Here is a 16,828-nt window from a genome sequence, read left to right as displayed (position 1 = left end):
CTCAATTAATATTCCTGTCGAGATCCACGAACCCGTATTCGCGCATGCGAATCTGCGAGCCAGATACACTCTTGGATTCTTTTCCATTGCAGTAATTCTAATACAGCGCAAATGAATTTACGACAATAGACTTCAATTACAAAAAATGTCGAATAGAAGCGCGTCGATAAGTTCAATCCCTTCGGTCGGATCTGAGGAACAATTGTCAGAAACATACAAGATGGAGAAGAGCGCATTTGAAAGGCTACCTGAAGATATCATTCTACAGTGAGCGCATGAACTAAAAATGTTATGTCAAACATCTAATCGTATTTTGTAGAATCCTTCTTCTTACCAATGCCAATACCTTTGCCTCCCTCGTTCTACTGAATTCAAGATGGAGGGGCATCTCGCAACAAGCCTACCTTTACTCGCACCAACTCACCCAATGTCCTTCCTACTCGGCCGCACATAAAACAAATCCTGCTTTAGAGGATAAGGACAGTCTTCTACGTCTGCGAGGTCTATTCGCCCAAGAGGTCAGGCGTAATTTATTTGAAGCATATTTACGACCTCAAGAGACAGTCATCAATCTAGTTTCGACATCGATAGGCTCATCCAGTGCGCCCGGAGGTGAGGCCTGCCATTTCTCCATCTCTCCTCGTGGAGTTCTGGTTCTAGCCTATAATTCATCTCGAATTCACATAATAGATGTTACGGCCCCGGAGGTTCACATCATACGAGAACTTAAGATCTTGCGACGACCCGCAGCGACAACAATTACAGATGATGGATCTCTACTTGCTGTATTGTCGACCGATCTTCAGGTCAACCTTTACGACCTGACTGTGCGTCCGCCAAAGCATACAAGGTCTGTAACACTAGATCATACACCAAGGACCATCGCTCTTTCACCAACCGGACAAGTCCTTGCCGCGGCTTATGAGTAAGTGCATTGCATCTGATAACTTTTCCTAAACCATCCTTTCTACTTTGTTCCTTGTAGCCAATTTTTCTTCTTCTGAGTATATCGGAAATTTTTGTCCATATCTTTCGTTATTACCCTGCTCCTTACTTGTCGAAGTGCTGCTAACCCGCCGCTCATAGCTCTGGAGTAGAATTGACTTCTCTGCGTGAGATCGGTACAAGTCGCGCTGTAAAAGCCTATGGGGTTGACTCTCTGACTTTTTCTCGTGATTCTGACTTACTTTTGGGCACCACATTACAGTCTAGAAGCCCTAGTACCGTCGTCTTGACCGCGCCATATTATGATCCTGGGAGCGTCTCCCCTGAAGATAGCATAAGTGCTCTTTGGACAACTTCAATACTCTTCCCCACTGGTAGCCGAGACTGTAGTCATGCAGTTCTATTACCCAGTCTAGATGATGACGAAGCAAGCTGGACGTTTACATATGATCGAGTTTTTGAAACTTTTCGGGCAGTAAGGATGGATGATTTACGCAATGGTAAAGTTCATTTTGTTGGGCCTAATGGGGAACCACCTGCATCAAAAGCAGCAGCAAACAAGTCTGGAGATCTAGCAGCAGTTGGTTATAGTCGAGGTAGCGTTTGGCTTTGGGGAATTCCGGAGAATTTGGATCCTGCACCTATCATTGCGGGCTCGAATAGTAATACAGAAACCGCACCAGGCACACCTCTAAGTCAAATCGGACGTCGAAACAGCGCCCCATCGTTGCGCTCTGTAAATCGATCTTTGGACCATAGCAGTATTCGTATTCCACAATGGCAACTTCTCTGCGACAAGTCGCGCAATACATTTGTTGAAGGCTATCATATAACCACTTTGGACGGAGTAAGTGCTCTGAGCTGGGTCCAAGAAGAATCAAAACAGCTCCAAGGTGAAAGACTTATAGCGGTTGCACCGGGAGTAAAACGCCAATGCATCATAGACGAGGATGATAGTATGAGTCCGGTAGATGGCGGCCGTATTTGTGTCCTAGATTTTTCCTGTGGCACGAGCAACGGCAAGAAAACTACAACAACCATAGAGGTGGGCCAACGAGACGATCCGGAAATCCTAGAGGAAGAACATAGGGACATAGACACAGAGGTGGCAATTGTCAGGAGAAGAACAGTAGCACAGAGAAGAAGTTACCGTGCTAGTATTGCTCGCTCAGCTACCACTATGACACGCCCGGAACCACCACCAATTCCTGCACTGCCTAACATGAGCAATTCATCTAACGTCACGCTTCCTCCTTTACCTAGACAAATGAACAGCCTAGGAAATACGACTGATTCAGGAGAGACGGCTTCTATTGATGATGACCAAGAAGCTTTTGATGACCCCTATGCGAATGCCGCACCTCGCTCAGGTACGACTCTACGCCGCGCTGCCACAGCTGCTGCCGTCAATAGAAGATTACATCCTCGCTCTATGATACAGGAACATGTCGAGTACCGCCGTGCAGATGGCCGTAATGAGCATCCACACGAAAGCGATGCAGACAACTGGGAACCTCCACCTCCTCCTTATCAAAAAGATCCGGTCCCTCCACTCCCTGAACATATTCAAAGATCTATACTTGCGGATCATGCGAGGCTGATGCAAGCAGCGAACAACCAACGAGCTACAGTCCTTGACCTCCCAAGACTGGATGCACCAGTTCTTCAACGACCTCTTCTTGAAGCTTTACGGGAGCAAAGGTTCCCTTTACGCCGGTCCCTCAGCGATACAACAACTGCACCTTCCATAACTAGCCCTGTGGATGAAGAGGTGGCTCGACCAGTGACAAGTCCTTCCATTGCAAACTTTGATGAACGTCCTACGACCTCTGATTTTGACAGCCTTTATGATGTTTCCCCAATCGGTACTCCACAACCAAGCCTTACACGGTCCTTGCCCCAGCAAAGCTCCCGACCTCCTGTAGAACACAACGATGACGAGAATAGCATGCTCGATTACAATTCTAACTCGTCTATGAGAGCCACGTTACAATCTCCTGTCTCCCCCATTCCTCAGCCTATGAATGCAACTCTTGATAGGCGCTTGTTAGATTGGGAGACTACAACAGTTGATGATCAAGTCTCTCTTATGCAAAATAGCAGACCTACGACCGCTATAGCCGGAGAACAAAGAGACGAGTCTGATCCTCCACAACTAAATTCTACTTCACACACAGTACCAGCACAGGGAACGCCCGATGTACGGGCTGTGCAGCAAAGCTCAACATTTCCACGGATGGGGGACACTCCTTTCAGCTCAGCTCTCTCAGAGTCTACCGATGAACCTATCACTATTTGGAGGAGAGTCAATTCTGCACCTGTGGAGGTTCCTGTGGACGGAGTCTCTGGGTTAGTGATGCCTAGTGCCGATCTTTTGGCGCGATTCAATAGTCGAAGTGGACGTCCAGATATTCTCAGGGATCCATCTCGACGTCGTTCTGGCTCTAACCCTCGAGATTCTGTGCCACTGCAAGGTTTTATCAATCAATCTCAACAAGCTTCTCATACTGCTCCTGAGCAATCAAGTCGCCTGTCTACACCACCCCGTGCAGCCGCTGGGACTTACGGAGAAAGCCCTAACCGTCCGAACACAGGCCTTCGTCCTCCTTCTGGTCATGGTTCTCCTTCTCGACGAACCAGCCTTGGTTCGCAAAGATATTCTGCGTCGCCAAACAGCCTACGTCCACCTCTCCAACGTCTCGAGACAATCCATAGTGCAACTTCTACTCGAGTCACCTCACCTTACAATATACCGCCAATACCTATTACCAGACAACCAAGCAGAGCAGAGCGCAGTGCGTCACGAAATGTCAAAAATGCTAAGAAAAACGGCTGGAGAAAGAGTATGATGGCAAAGAGAACTAAGCACAAAAGCGATGCGGCAAGTAGTGCAGGTTGGACAGACGTGACATGGGATTCGCGACCTGCTACTTCACCAGCGATTGTAGCAGAAGATTCAGAGGTGCAGCCGCAGCCGCAGCCGCAGCCGCAGCAGAAGAAGAATGCAGCAAAATGCGTAGTCATGTGACGAATCAATTGAAGGTTGACAGGAGGCGAGAGGAGTTATATTTACATTCTTGATCGGAGCCACGGGGATATTTTCGGGATGCGATGCAAATGAGACATATGCACAAAATTATAATGACATTATGACAATGGATGATCACTAGGTTTTCTCAATTATTTTCTCTTCGTGGATTTTTACATTGGTTACATAGATTTGGAAACGTAGCGAAGATAGAGCACATCTGGGATGTTGAACGAATGAATCAACGTGATAATATATAAGGAAGATTTCACAAGGCAGGATTTTAAGTTCTTCGAAATAAATGTTTGTCTTCTATTGTTTTTACGAATCGCTGAAAGAGTGGCTGCCGCATGACGGCTACGTAGGTAGACACACCCAAACTCCAACACTTCACCCGCCAATCCACAATTTATTCATGAATCCCAAATCAAACCTATCCTCCTAATAAACAATCCCAAGACCCAGCCAATAATACGTAAAAGAGTGTGAGCAAGCTACAAAGCTCGAAGTAGAAAGAGAAGAAGAAAATACATTAAGCCGCCAATCTCGCCAGAAGGCACACAAAAGGAAGGGCTCCCAGCAAAGCCGCTCGTCCCATATCTCCTCTTCCTGTCTCCCCGATACCTTTCAAAGTTTTTTCATGTTTCTTCTGTTCGTCAGGGGTACGTTCACGAGTACGTTTCTGTCTTCTGAGTTTCTTTTCTTTCTGATCGGAGAGATCGGTATCAGTGTCGTAGTCGTATTCGATGCGACGGTGGTGCGTGCGGTGACGTTGGGATTCGTGGCGGTCGCGGGAAGAGGGGACGCGATGGTGTGAGTATGAGGAGGAGGAAGAGGGGGATTTGGAATAGGAATAGGCGGACGAGGCGGAGGAGGGGGAGGAAAAATCTTCGTCTTCGTGTTCGGGATCGCGGAGATATTTGGGAGGGGTGTAGCGGGTGGTGGGGGGATGGGTGCTGTAGGGGGTGGGGAGGGGAGAGGTGGATTTTGAAGGTAGGTTTGATGATGACGATGGTGCTGAGGTTGAGGCTGGGAAAGATTGGGGACGAGTGGGAAGGGGTTTATGTTGGAGACGTGAAGAGGAAGATGGGGGAGAGGAGGGGGATGGATTTCTGGAGCGAGTGAAGCCTTGATCGTGCTCGTTTGAGACACGAACAGATTGAGAGCGTTGAGGGAAGCTGGGTAGGGATGGTCCTGGGTTATGATTTTTCACAGGGTCATCCGAATAAGATATATTTGGGGAAAAACGAACCGATTGGGGCCTTTGAGGAGGAAAGGGGGGTGGAGGTGGAAGATTGGATAAATCGTACTGTGGAAACTTGCGTTGTTGTTCCAGAGTACCCTGACGCAAAGGCTGTTTCGATTGTGTATTCTTTGGGAGTGCACCGCCAAGAGACTCCGGGCGAATGCGTTTGGATTCATGTGATGCTGAATCTGGCGAACTGTCAGAACCCGATAGTGATCGCGTGCGTTGACCCCTAGACCAGCCGGACGGGTAAGCAGAATCAGGGTTTGCCGATGCTATAGTTGCGCAAGCAGAACTTCCGCTATAATTTTCAGGATGCGTGTAGACTTGACGGTTATTCATCAGCCAAAAGCAACGCTCGTTTGAGTCCCAGAAAGGTCCAGAAACACCGCCATTAGATGATGTATCTATGTGGTGAAGTCTTGATGATTTGAGTATTGAATCTTCGGAAGTCATTTTGAAGGTTAAAGAGAATTGTTCTTTACCACAGAAAAGTTAATCTTGAATCAAATCCGGGTGTATGAGACTCAAAATAGATATGTAAACTACATTCAAATCCGAGAAACAGCTACCTAATGTACGGCTTTGTATACGGGCGCAGTTGACTCACATGCTCATCGAGTACGGGTTGGAAGAGAAAGAAATCGGGCCATACAAACACAGTGGAGAGAGGTATAATCATGACCATTCCTTCCATCTGTTGACCCAACTGTGGGTGGTAAAGCAGTTCTGGAAGACCATCCAAAGACCATTTTGGCAACTTAAGATTGGATAGTTGATAATATATTTACTGAAAGAGAAAACCAGACCAGAAAGAAAGCCAGCTGGAGATCTCCATAATATATGGACGCGGCCTCGCCGAGTTCATTCTTCAAGTCATCTGCCTATCTTACCATGAATATATCGCGTGTAGTTTCTCGTGAGCAATAATAACCGCGCGAGTATGGTATGATAGCCTTAGAGATACCTAGCGATTGTTCTCATTGACCTTGGCCTTGTGGTGGTCGCCGGTCGGGGCCAACGAACCGATGTGGCGAGGTAGTTGTACAGGAATAGAATCAAACCAACAATATCATGAAACGAGCCAGCATTTCGGAGAACGTCATCAACGGTCTCAGAATATGAATTTTGATGGTTCTTGAATCTGTTTAGATGTTGTTAGTATCAGCAAATTACATGTTAAGATTGATGTGTGGTGCTTACAAATCATAACTTCTACATCAATCGGGGACTAGCGCCGTCTCCACAATTTGACAATACATGATATTGAAACTTCAAACATCAGACTGGTCATCTACAATGATGACAATTTGTCTTGAGCATCATACACATGCAAGTATATGGCATATCTTACATTCCTCACATGCTCGCCTCAGCACAAGGCAGGAGGTGAAATGACACCAACATACCAACTCGTGGTTTTGTGGCAAGGCAATTCCTTCTGTGTCAACTAACAGGTTGATGAATCGTAGGATTCTTTCTACGGCCTAGGTAGGCATTGAAACCGAGTTATATGAAGGTATCAGAGAGAAACATTCGCCGAACACTAAATGTTAAACAACAACAGTTGTTGGCAAACAAGATTATGATCGAATCCATTGCAGTACGAGACATCATTGTTTCATCACACCATGGAAATTGGCCGCTGCCGATGTATCACCCTCGAATCGAAATACTGAACCAAGATACCGATATCGAGAACATCCTACCTAGTTACTTTCGGATTCTGGTAGATGGAAAGCGTTTCAAGTATATTACAATTGATGCTGGAACATATCTCGCAAGAGATCTCTGCTCTCCTTATCTTCTCTCGAAGAAATTGCCTCCATTGCCATCCGACGGAGATGCCGAAAGTTGGAACCTGGCCCGAATCTCCTTAGTAGGTGGAATACCAACTGTGGTCGAAGCCTTCAAAGCTGCCCTCCCTACAATTGATAGCTCATGGTTTCCTAAGCCAATAAGTCATATTGACTATCTCTCACTCAAATTTCTTCGAAAATTAGACCCCAATGTGCATTTGGTATCATCCCCAGCCTTCGACAGACCAGTCTGTGCTAAAGTTGCCAATTTCTACTGGGAAACAAACTATATCGCCGAAATTCAAGTATACTCTTGGCTACATAATCGCAATATCCTTATCCCAAAGTTTCTTGGATGTATAACTGAAGGTGGACGCGTGATAGGTTTGCTAACGGAAAATGTTGAAGGTAGGAGAGCTACTACCGCCGACCTATCTCTTTGCCAGACCGTCATCAGACAATTACACAAATTGGGGATTATACATGGTTCCTTAGACGAGACCAAGTTCTTGATATCGCAAAATAAAGCGGTTTTGGTAAGTTTCGACACTGCAGAACGGTGTAAGGACAAAAAGATAATGAAGAAAGAAATGGAGCTGTTTGTAGAGAAACTGCAAGCTGCGACTGTTGCAAACTCGGATTGAGCATTTTATCAGTCTATATCAGCAAAGATATCATTTAATTTCCAGATGAGCATCAAACTGATGCATAGCTAAAATATCTAAAAGTTAAACCTCAAGCTTCTCGACCCTTTTGACAGCTCACCGTTTCTTAGCATTTGTACAAGGTAGCATTAGAATCGAAAGGGGAACTTGTTGGTTTTAGCGATACCTATGACTGGGGCAACTAATTGTGGAGAATCGATTATGATTGTTGCTGTCAAAGGCGTGTTCATTGCGCCATTGTGATTGTCAATGCGAAGGGCGTGCGGAGAAACAACTGTGAATTTTACCAGCGAAAAGCTCATGATTTACGCCTCCATAGCTTTACTGACTAATAGAGATATATGTGTGATCATTTGCCAGTTCGTAATTGTTCTGTTCAAAATATTCAATCTCGAATTTGATAATTGGTTATAGTATGCATGAGTCTGCAATTGGTGGCGGTTATTTCATCTCAAAGCTCCAGTTTTTTTTACTCCATCGACTTGACACTAAGGTACCGAGCAACGAATCTTTATCGATACAAATAATCGTTCAAGTCTCTTGAACTAATTTCATTGCATTTATTCAAATTCAACTACATTCATACTTACACAAGCATATAAAGAGTGTAAAGTCATCTACAAGACAAGAAAACCATGGCAACTTCTCAGCCCGGTCTAGATGGGCAACAAGATCTTCAAGATCACACCCCCAATCAAGGACTCTCTGCATTATCACTCTCTTCCCAAACCATACACGCCGACGATTTCCTCAACAAAGGTCAAGATGTTGCACCACCTCTGCACGTATCTACCATCTTTCGCTACAGTAATAATCCAGACGATCTTGTTGCAGCAAGTGAGCTAGATGTGAGTATTCCGCCGTCCATTCAAACACTTCAATCACATGATCTACCTTTAGCATTTTTCTCCCTCCTATCTTTCCAACCTCATCACTAACACCACTTGATAGCCCAACGCACCACACGATAGCCACATCTATTCTCGCATAAGCACCCCCAACACCACCCGCTTCGAAGCAATCCTAAGCAACATCCTCAAAGGCCCCACTCTCACATATACATCCGGTCTCTCCGCCTTCCACGCCGCTCTCGTCTATCTCAACCCCAAACGCATTTCCATCGGCGAAGGCTATCACGGCTGTCACGGCGTCATAGACGTGCACACCAAACTTACCGGGCTCCAAAAACTCCCTCTCGATTGTCCCGCCGAGGATCTCCACCCCGGCGATGTCATCCACGTGGAAACCCCGCTAAATCCCCAAGGCACCGCCTGCAATCTCACTCTCTTTGCCGAGAAGGCGCATTCCCGCGGCGCGTTCCTATGCGTCGATGCGACGTTTGCGCCGCCGCCTCTGCAGGATCCGTTTCTGTGGGGTGCCGATATCGTCATGCATAGCGGCACCAAGTATATCGGTGGACATTCCGATATGCTCTGTGGTATTCTCACTGTGAATCCTAAACATGTTGCAGATGGTTGGTTTCAGGGGCTACAGAAAGAGCGAGTGATGCTGGGGAATGTGATGGGGTCGATGGAAGGATGGCTCGGTATTCGCAGCGTTCGAACGCTGGAAATTCGTGTCAAGCAGCAATCGGCCTCAGCTCAGAATCTTGTTTCGTGGTTACATAATGCTCTGAAATCTGATAGTCCCGAAACAGAGGTGGTGAGGAAGGCGGTGCTGAGAGTTGAGCATGCAAGTTTGCAAGAAAAGGATATTAAGGATGGGTGGCTATTGAAGCAGATGCCAAATGGATTTGGACCGGTTTTTTCTATCGTCTTAAAAGAAGTAGGGTTCGCGAAGAAGTTGCCCAGCAAGTTGGAATTGTTCCATCACGCCACGAGTTTGGGCGGTGTAGAGAGTTTGATTGAGTGGAGGGCAATGTCAGATGCTACTGTTGATCAGAAGTTGTTGCGGGTCAGTGTAGGAATTGAGGGATGGGAGGATTTGAGAGATGATCTTTTGCAAGCCTTCAAGTCATTAGTAGACGGTAAATAGAATCTTGGAACGGGCATGTGAATGTTAGAGCCTATGTGGCACGCATATTATGAAAAATTATGATAATATCAAATGATGTATTGCATTTCTCACAAATCACATCGCATATCAGGAAGTGAGTTATTGGTTATACTATTGGTTATGAGTAGAGAGTTCGAAGGACTCTGTATCTCTAATATACAATGAGCATGAGTGCCTCATTCTATGCTCTAGTCTAGTGGAAGACGGCCACTTAGTGACCACATTTCTCCTGCCATTTCACGTTCCTCCATCAGAATCCTTTATACATTCTAGCCTGATCAAATCCTGCTGTGAGGTGGTACTATCCGGTCATGTTGTCAGCCAGCAGGGCCTCACAGCCTAAACATTCATCTTCTCAAACATCTCTACGGTCTCTTGTAATGCTTGTAATTTTGCATCGATATCTCGCTCCCGGTTCTCGTAAAACTGAATAGTATCGGAACCTTTGCTTAGCTCTGCTTTGATGGTATACACATCAACTTGTTCTTTTCTTGCTTCATCTATCTTCGCTCTGAACTTGTCAGCCTCCTTCGCAGCATCCTGTATGCGATTTTTGACTTCAAGATAAACGTTTGCATCAGCTGAAACAGGGAAAACTGCACAGTTAGTAGGTTTAGTTTCTCCAGCCTTCGCAACACTGATCTTCACTGGTGTCTTGCGACGGATTGCGCAGAGTGATTGAATCGTAGGGAGTTGCGCTGACACAGTATCGTATGACATTTGATTAAGGCAGGAGATATGAACAACACCTTCGTCCTTGACAGCATAGTCCTCTAACAATGAACGGATACCTTTCGAGCAGCCTAGCACAAGCTCATAAGCCACCTCAGATTTCATGTCATGGAAGGATGGCTCATACTGTGGATATTCAGCGATTGTGATCGAAGGTGTATTGTCATTTGGTCTGCGTGGTAGCCGCTGCCAGAGCTCTTCAGTCAAGAAGGGCATGAAGGGAGATAGAAGTCGTAAGCCATGTTCGATTGTGGTATACAATGTATCCATAGCTGAACGAGCTTCTTCGGGTGTGCCATTTGAGATGATCGATTTTGAATTCTCAATATAAATATCAAACAACTCATCGTACAAGTACCGTTGACTAATCTTGGTCGACAGTCCGAACCTACGCTCTTCTAGTGCTTGATTAATTTGTTTCACAGCTGTGTTCATCTTTGTTAAGATCCATCGCTCTGGGAGGCTCTCATTTCCTGTCAAAGCACTGCTCTCTCGAGGAACGAAATCACTACCAAGCTTTCCAAGGACATATTTCGTGGCCTGATAGATCTTGTTACAGAATCTAGAGGAGCCAGTCATCGTTCTCATATCGATTTTCATATCGCTGCCAGATAGTTGAGTTTGGCTTATGAGCGAGAACCGCAAAACGTCAGCTCCAAACCTCGGAATACCTTGTGGAAAGGCCTTTTTTTGGTGTTTGATGGCGTTCTTGACTTCATTTTGAGGCAAATTGCCATGAAGCAACTTTTGGTGCAATTCATCTAGGCTGATCCCATCAAGAATATCGATCGGGTCGATAACGTTGCCAAGTGACTTTGACATTTTCCGGCCTTCATTATCGCGTACCAAACCATGACAGAAGACTTCAGTAAAGGGCACTTTTCCAGTCAATTTCAAAGAGAACATGATCATACGACTGACCCAGACTGGCATGATATCCCAACCTGTCTCCAAAGTCGTAGTCGGAAAGTAATTTTCGAGATCTGACGTCTTTTCTGGCCATCCAAGGGTGGCAAATGGCCAAAGTGCAGAGCTGAACCAGGTATCTAATACATCATCATCTTGCCTGAGTGTAACTTTCTTGCCGGGGAATTTTCGCTCTGCCTTTTCCCGAGCTTCGCTTTCTGTCCGGCCACATACCCAGTGCTCCTCATCGGCATCATTTCCACAATCTTCACCCTCGATACTGATTGCCCAGACCGGTATTCGATGACCCCACCATAGTTGTCTCGACAGGCACCAGTCCTCGGGATCTTGCATTCTTTCTAAGAATAAATCCTTTTGCGTCTTTGGTTGGATGATGATTTCGCCATTTTCGACTACTTCCATTGCAGCTTTCGACAATGATTTCGTTCTCATCCACCATTGGGGTATCAGGAACGGCTCAATAATATCCCCGGATCGGCTGCAAATCGGTACAACCATCTTATTCGGCTCTTGTTTCGTATAGAGACCGAGTTTCTTGAGTTCGTTGATAACACCGTACCTCGCATTGAATCTCTTCTCTCCAGCAAAAGGGCCAGCATTGCTATTGAGAGTACCGTCTTTGTTCAAGATGTTGATGAATGGGAGGTTATGTTTTTTGCCTAAATCGAAATCATTATGATCATGAGCAGGCGTCAGTTTGACAGCGCCAGTTCCAAATTGTTTGTCAACATATTCATCGGCGACAATCTTTAGCTTTCTGTCGGCGATAAATGGATGTTGCGCGGTCTTGCCAATGAAACCCTTGTATCGATCATCCTGAGGATGCACGGCAATGCCAGTATCACCCAGCATTGTCTCTGGCCTTGTTGTTGCAACTTCGATGGTCTGATCAGATCCTTCAATTGGATACTTGAAATATGTCAATGTTCCAAATTCGATTTTTTTGTCATAACCTGGCACACTAAGTTTGGTACTTCCTTGAAGCTCCTTTTGGTCAACTTCAAGCGTGGATATAGACGTGGAAAGGCTGCATGACCAATGCACAAGCTTATTAGCTCGGTAGATGAGGCCCTCTTCAAAAAACCGCACGAAGCTCTCATTGACCGCTTTGGAAAATGGCTCACTCCTCGTGTAGGCAATGCGGTCCCAGTCTGGAGAGATACCTAGTCTGCGTATCGTCTTGATAATCGCTTCTTGATATACCTCCTTCCAGTCCTCACATAGCTGTACAAATTCATCCCTTGTAAAATCCTGCTTTTTGGACTTTCCATCTTTCGGATTTTTGGCAAGCTGCTTCTCGACAACAGCTTGGGTCGCAATGCCTGCATGATCGCAGCCGGGGATATAGAGTGTTGAGTGGCCTTGCATACGATGTAGTCTAGTAAGGGTATCTTGTAATGAAACTGCTAGGGCATGCCCAATATGTAATCTGCCTGTGACCTGCGACTGGCGTTAGCAGATAGCCATATTACCAATACATATATCAGCTCACACATTGGGTGGTGGCATAGCAATGACGTATTTTCCTTTCGGTTTAAGGCTGCCGTCGTTATCTGTTTGTGGTTTAAAAAGTCCCTGCTTCTCCCAAAAGCTATACCAGGAGGACTCGACGACATTGGGTAAATAAGTGTTGTGGAATTCCTCATCGAATGGTTTTAATATCTTTTTCTGTCCAGCCGGTGTCTCATCGACCCAATCGTTCGATTGGACGAACTTCTTACGCTTCAGATTTTGCTCGATTTTGTTGGCGAGTCTCTCATGCTTCAATCGCTGGTTTCCGCTGACGGGTTCCGCCTGTGTAGAAACCATTCGCAATGGTATCCGCAAGGGCACCAACCGGTGCCCGAGGTGGAAACCGCAATTGCGAATGCTGTATCTTGCCCGCATATTCGATGTTAGTCGAAGTCATATGTCCATAAGCTCGAGATCTTTTTTATATCAACCCCACTACGCGTGCGCATACAAAAAATCGCGAAGCATAAATTTCCACAGTTCAGTTAATCATTTCATTAGGATGTACGATAAAAGTAAAAGTAGTGAGAGGTAATTGGAAATGAAGATGTGTGAGAGTTGCCTTTTCGTGATGATAGAAAATCAATAGATGCTAGATAGCTACTAGATAGGTTTAAAAGATGTACATACAGTATTGTATGATTGTGTGTATGGTTCAAATAATCCCTGTCCTGCTCCTAACGATAAGCTAATGCTACCTACCTACCTACCTACTCAACAGAAGCCGTCTACTACTAGAATACGAGAATACATCGAATCCGAACCACCGTTGTGTGTACCCATACGACGATACAGACAGCAACCAGCTTCTACTCTATCTCTAATTACAATTACAATGGCAATGAACACGCGCATACAAAGTATCACATACAAATTGAACTATTCCTAAAACGTCGTGCAACTGATAAGTATAAAACTATGGAAACGGTAAACTCATCTGCCATCCTTCCCTTAAACAGAAGAGATGATCATGATCATGATCATGATCTGGTACATTCTTATTCTAATTCTCATACACAAACACAGCTGTCTTTTTTTCGTAGCCATCAATACTTCTCGTTGTACAAACGACTGTCGTGAAAGCTTAACCACATGTGTAGTAGACATCACGGTTCTAAGACACCACCTCACACTCTAAACACTGATAGTCGGCCACTTGAAGAGCCCGACTATTAGATGCTAATAAAGCAGATCACCATCTTACTACTTTCAACCAAGGTAGGAAGGATGCACGATAGGCGAGCTCGTAGGGACAAATTGATCACGGAACGAAAGTATCAACCGGGACTTTCTCGGGAATTAAACCACACCATTCACCAACCAATATCTCGGCTCGGGCAGATATTACCGCGAAGTATGCTCGTATGCCAAGCAAGCACAACCCCGCAAACACTCGCAGATCACAACCTTTTGACTAAGAGCACCACAATGACAACAAGCAAGTGCAGTTGTGCAAACAAGGTGTTCACTGTTCAATAGTCCATCTATTATGCCATTATCCGATGGATAGCAAATGACCTTTTGGTGCATCTGCCCTGACATGGGTGTGGGCGAATCGATGAAATTGCAACGAATCGTCCGGTCGTATACTTTACGCCTTCCTCTTTTGAGTCACGTATGGAGCTTGACAAAAGCATAATGATCTCACGCGCCAGTGAATAGTTTTTAAACCGGCATGGTTGTGTGGTGAATTGAGAGGAGATCGCGGGGTAAACAACTCAATACAACTCGTACCTGATTAACCGATGTTGGCCAGACTTGCATGTATATACGATCATATCCCATCAGAGTTTGCTTGGGTTAAGATTCATATGCACTTACTGTAGGGAATAGGTGCACCAATTCTCCTCTCTCAATTACTTCAAGTCTAGACCATCCTTTCAAATCACTGGTTCTAGAGTATTCCATAACTACCATGAGAGTCTTCTCCAATAACGTCACCGTTACGGCTGCATTCTTGCTCTCTAGAGTCCAAGCACAATGTCCAGACTACTCTCAATATTCTCTCACACAACATCCACCCCTTAGCAGTGGGAGATATGCATTATCATGGATGAGACCAGAACCAGCATGTCGGACCTTCAACTCCTCAATTGTAGAGAAAACCATCAGCGATATGGAGTCGGTGATTGCAGACCCTGATCTCTACCGCATATTCCAGAACTCATTTCCCAATTCTCTCGATACAGCTGTGAAATGGAGAGGCTATGCAGCAGATAACGCGGAAGAAGAATTGACGTTCTTGATCACGGGAGATATCGATGCGATGTGGCTACGAGATTCGGCAAACCAGATGCAAAGTTACTTGCCATTGTTAACGAATGATTCGTCTCACGATTCCCTCGCAAGTCTCTATCGAGGTGTCATCAATCTCCAAGCTCGATATATCCTCGAAGCACCATACTGCAATTCCTTCCAAGCACCCGCCGAAAGTGGAATTCCACCACAGCAAAATCAAGTAAACCCAGATACCTTTACTCCCGCTGAACCCACCAGCGTTGTTTTTGAGTGTAAATACGAACTAGACTCTTTGGCTGCATTTTTAGAGATCTCCAGCGACTATTACGATGCTACGGGGGATATCAAGTTTTTCCAAAAATTCAATTGGGTCAATGCTATTGAGACCATCATTTCCACAACGGAGGGACTCTTGATCGGAACTTATGCTGCTAATGGCAGTGTCAATACAAGTCCATACACATGGCTACGAGAGACAACCAGTTCAACAGAGACACTGGGTAACACTGGAGCTGGAAATCCCGTACAAGAAGGCACTGGACTGATCCGATCTGCATTTAGACCCAGTGACGATGCGTAAGTAGTACCCCTCAAAAATCGAAGACACTATGAAAACTTACAACATCCCATAACAATAGAACCATCTACCAGCTCTTCATCCCAGCAAACATGATGTTCTCCCGCTACCTCGAATCATGCAGTAAAATCATGGCCAAACTCTACGGCCAACAAGATCTCTCAGACCACATGCACACCTTCGCCAGTAGCATCCGAGCCTCCATCACCAAACACGGTATTGTAAATGATCCCGTTTACGGAAAAGTATACGCCTACGAAGTCGATGGATTCGGTTCTGGTAAGTCATCTATCTCTCGAACTCGCAAATTAAAAGCTCATCATCTAACTCAACACCAGCAAACCGTATGGATGACGCCAATATCCCCTCTCTCCTTGCAGCTCCTTTCCTAGGCTATCTAAGCGTGAATGATACCATCTATCAAAACACCCGCAAGTTTATCCTCTCGAAAGATAATCCCTATTTCATGCGCGGCCCCGTTATTAACGCGTAAGTCTATCTCCTCTCTCTTCACTTCCCCCTGTCCCCCATCATTCCCCTCACTAACACCCTTCCCAGTGTCGGCGGTCCACACGTCGGTCCCGGCCGCGCCTGGCCCATGGCCAGCATAATCCGCATCCTGACCTCCTCCTCCCCAACCGAGATCTACAGCACCCTCAAGGAAATCGTCAGCAGCACCGACGGACTAGGTCTTATTCATGAATCGATCAATTCGTTTGATCAGCATCAGTGGAGTCGCCAATGGTTCAGTTGGGCGAATGGCTTGTTTGGTCAGATGATTTTGGATTTGAATAGGAGGGGTGGAGATGTGGGTGCGGTGTTGGGGATGAGTTTTCAGTAGGAAGTTATTTTTTTGGTGAAGGGGGAGGGGAGAACGGAGAGAGAGTAATTTGATGGAGAGATAGGAGAGAGAAATGAATAGGGGAAATTAAGGAACACGAATAGGTAATAGGTAATCGGCACAATGATTCTCAATTCTCGACACTAACTCACTCCAATCAATACAAATATAATTTCAATCATGATACAATGCATAACCATTTGCTCTACTCAAAATTCTCTACTCAATATATAGTTCATGCAGACATATAGTTGTAGATTCAAGTATTCCTATCGCCATCAATCAAGCCCGAAGATGTGGGT

The 16,828-nt window shown here is 45.5% G+C and overlaps 6 protein-coding genes across 6 annotated transcripts; 4 read left to right on the top strand and 2 right to left on the bottom strand.

The window, feature by feature from the left end:
- Positions 1 to 145: 145 nt before the first annotated feature.
- EAE97_003115 (uncharacterized protein) lies at positions 146 to 3,973 on the top strand (the record flags this gene model as incomplete). The annotated part of the gene is made up of 3 exons (XM_038873627.1): positions 146 to 267; positions 320 to 925; positions 1,087 to 3,973. 3 exons carry the CDS (start codon positions 146 to 148, stop codon positions 3,971 to 3,973), a joined length of 3,615 nt encoding a protein of 1,204 aa, XP_038735490.1.
- Positions 3,974 to 4,505: 532 nt separating this feature from the next.
- On the bottom strand, positions 4,506 to 5,916 carry EAE97_003114 (uncharacterized protein; the record flags this gene model as incomplete). The annotated part of the gene is made up of 2 exons (XM_038873626.1): positions 4,506 to 5,640; positions 5,792 to 5,916. The coding sequence occupies 2 exons, from the start codon at positions 5,914 to 5,916 to the stop codon at positions 4,506 to 4,508; spliced, it is 1,260 nt and encodes a 419-aa protein (XP_038735489.1).
- An 816-nt stretch (positions 5,917 to 6,732) lies between these two features.
- Positions 6,733 to 7,662, top strand: EAE97_003113 (uncharacterized protein; the record flags this gene model as incomplete). The annotated part of the gene is made up of 1 exon (XM_038873625.1): positions 6,733 to 7,662. One exon carries the CDS (start codon positions 6,733 to 6,735, stop codon positions 7,660 to 7,662), a length of 930 nt encoding a protein of 309 aa, XP_038735488.1.
- A 656-nt stretch (positions 7,663 to 8,318) lies between these two features.
- On the top strand, positions 8,319 to 9,678 carry EAE97_003112 (uncharacterized protein; the record flags this gene model as incomplete). Its single annotated transcript, XM_038873624.1, has 2 exons — positions 8,319 to 8,531; positions 8,635 to 9,678. The coding sequence occupies 2 exons, from the start codon at positions 8,319 to 8,321 to the stop codon at positions 9,676 to 9,678; spliced, it is 1,257 nt and encodes a 418-aa protein (XP_038735487.1).
- Positions 9,679 to 9,793: 115 nt separating this feature from the next.
- Positions 9,794 to 13,467, bottom strand: EAE97_003111 (uncharacterized protein). Its single transcript, XM_038873623.1, has 2 exons — positions 12,853 to 13,467; positions 9,794 to 12,798 (listed from the first exon to the last, which is right to left on the bottom strand). Exons 1-2 carry the CDS (start codon positions 13,243 to 13,245, stop codon positions 10,039 to 10,041), a joined length of 3,153 nt encoding a protein of 1,050 aa, XP_038735486.1. The 5' UTR covers positions 13,246 to 13,467; the 3' UTR covers positions 9,794 to 10,038.
- A 1,318-nt stretch (positions 13,468 to 14,785) lies between these two features.
- EAE97_003110 (uncharacterized protein) lies at positions 14,786 to 16,526 on the top strand (the record flags this gene model as incomplete). Its single annotated transcript, XM_038873622.1, has 4 exons — positions 14,786 to 15,684; positions 15,747 to 15,964; positions 16,024 to 16,174; positions 16,244 to 16,526. 4 exons carry the CDS (start codon positions 14,786 to 14,788, stop codon positions 16,524 to 16,526), a joined length of 1,551 nt encoding a protein of 516 aa, XP_038735485.1.
- Between the last annotated feature and the right edge of the window lie 302 nt (positions 16,527 to 16,828).

Source organism: Botrytis byssoidea, assembly GCF_014898295.1.
Source record: "Botrytis byssoidea strain MUCL 94 chromosome Unknown BBYS_005, whole genome shotgun sequence".
Lineage (NCBI taxonomy): Eukaryota > Fungi > Ascomycota > Leotiomycetes > Helotiales > Sclerotiniaceae > Botrytis > Botrytis byssoidea.
Note: the sequence above shows the minus strand (reverse complement) of the source record. Positions and strands in the feature narration are given on the sequence as shown.

Bases quoted from the DNA above. Each gene is read 5' to 3' on its own strand.
- EAE97_003111 (XM_038873623.1), bottom strand. From the start codon at position 13,245: ATGCGGGCAAGATACAGCATTCGCAATTGCGGTTTCCACCTCGGGCAC. The intron at 12,799-12,852 runs GTGTGAGCTGAT...CGCCAGTCGCAG, and splicing joins TTGCTATGCCACCACCCAAT to GTCACAGGCAGATTACATAT.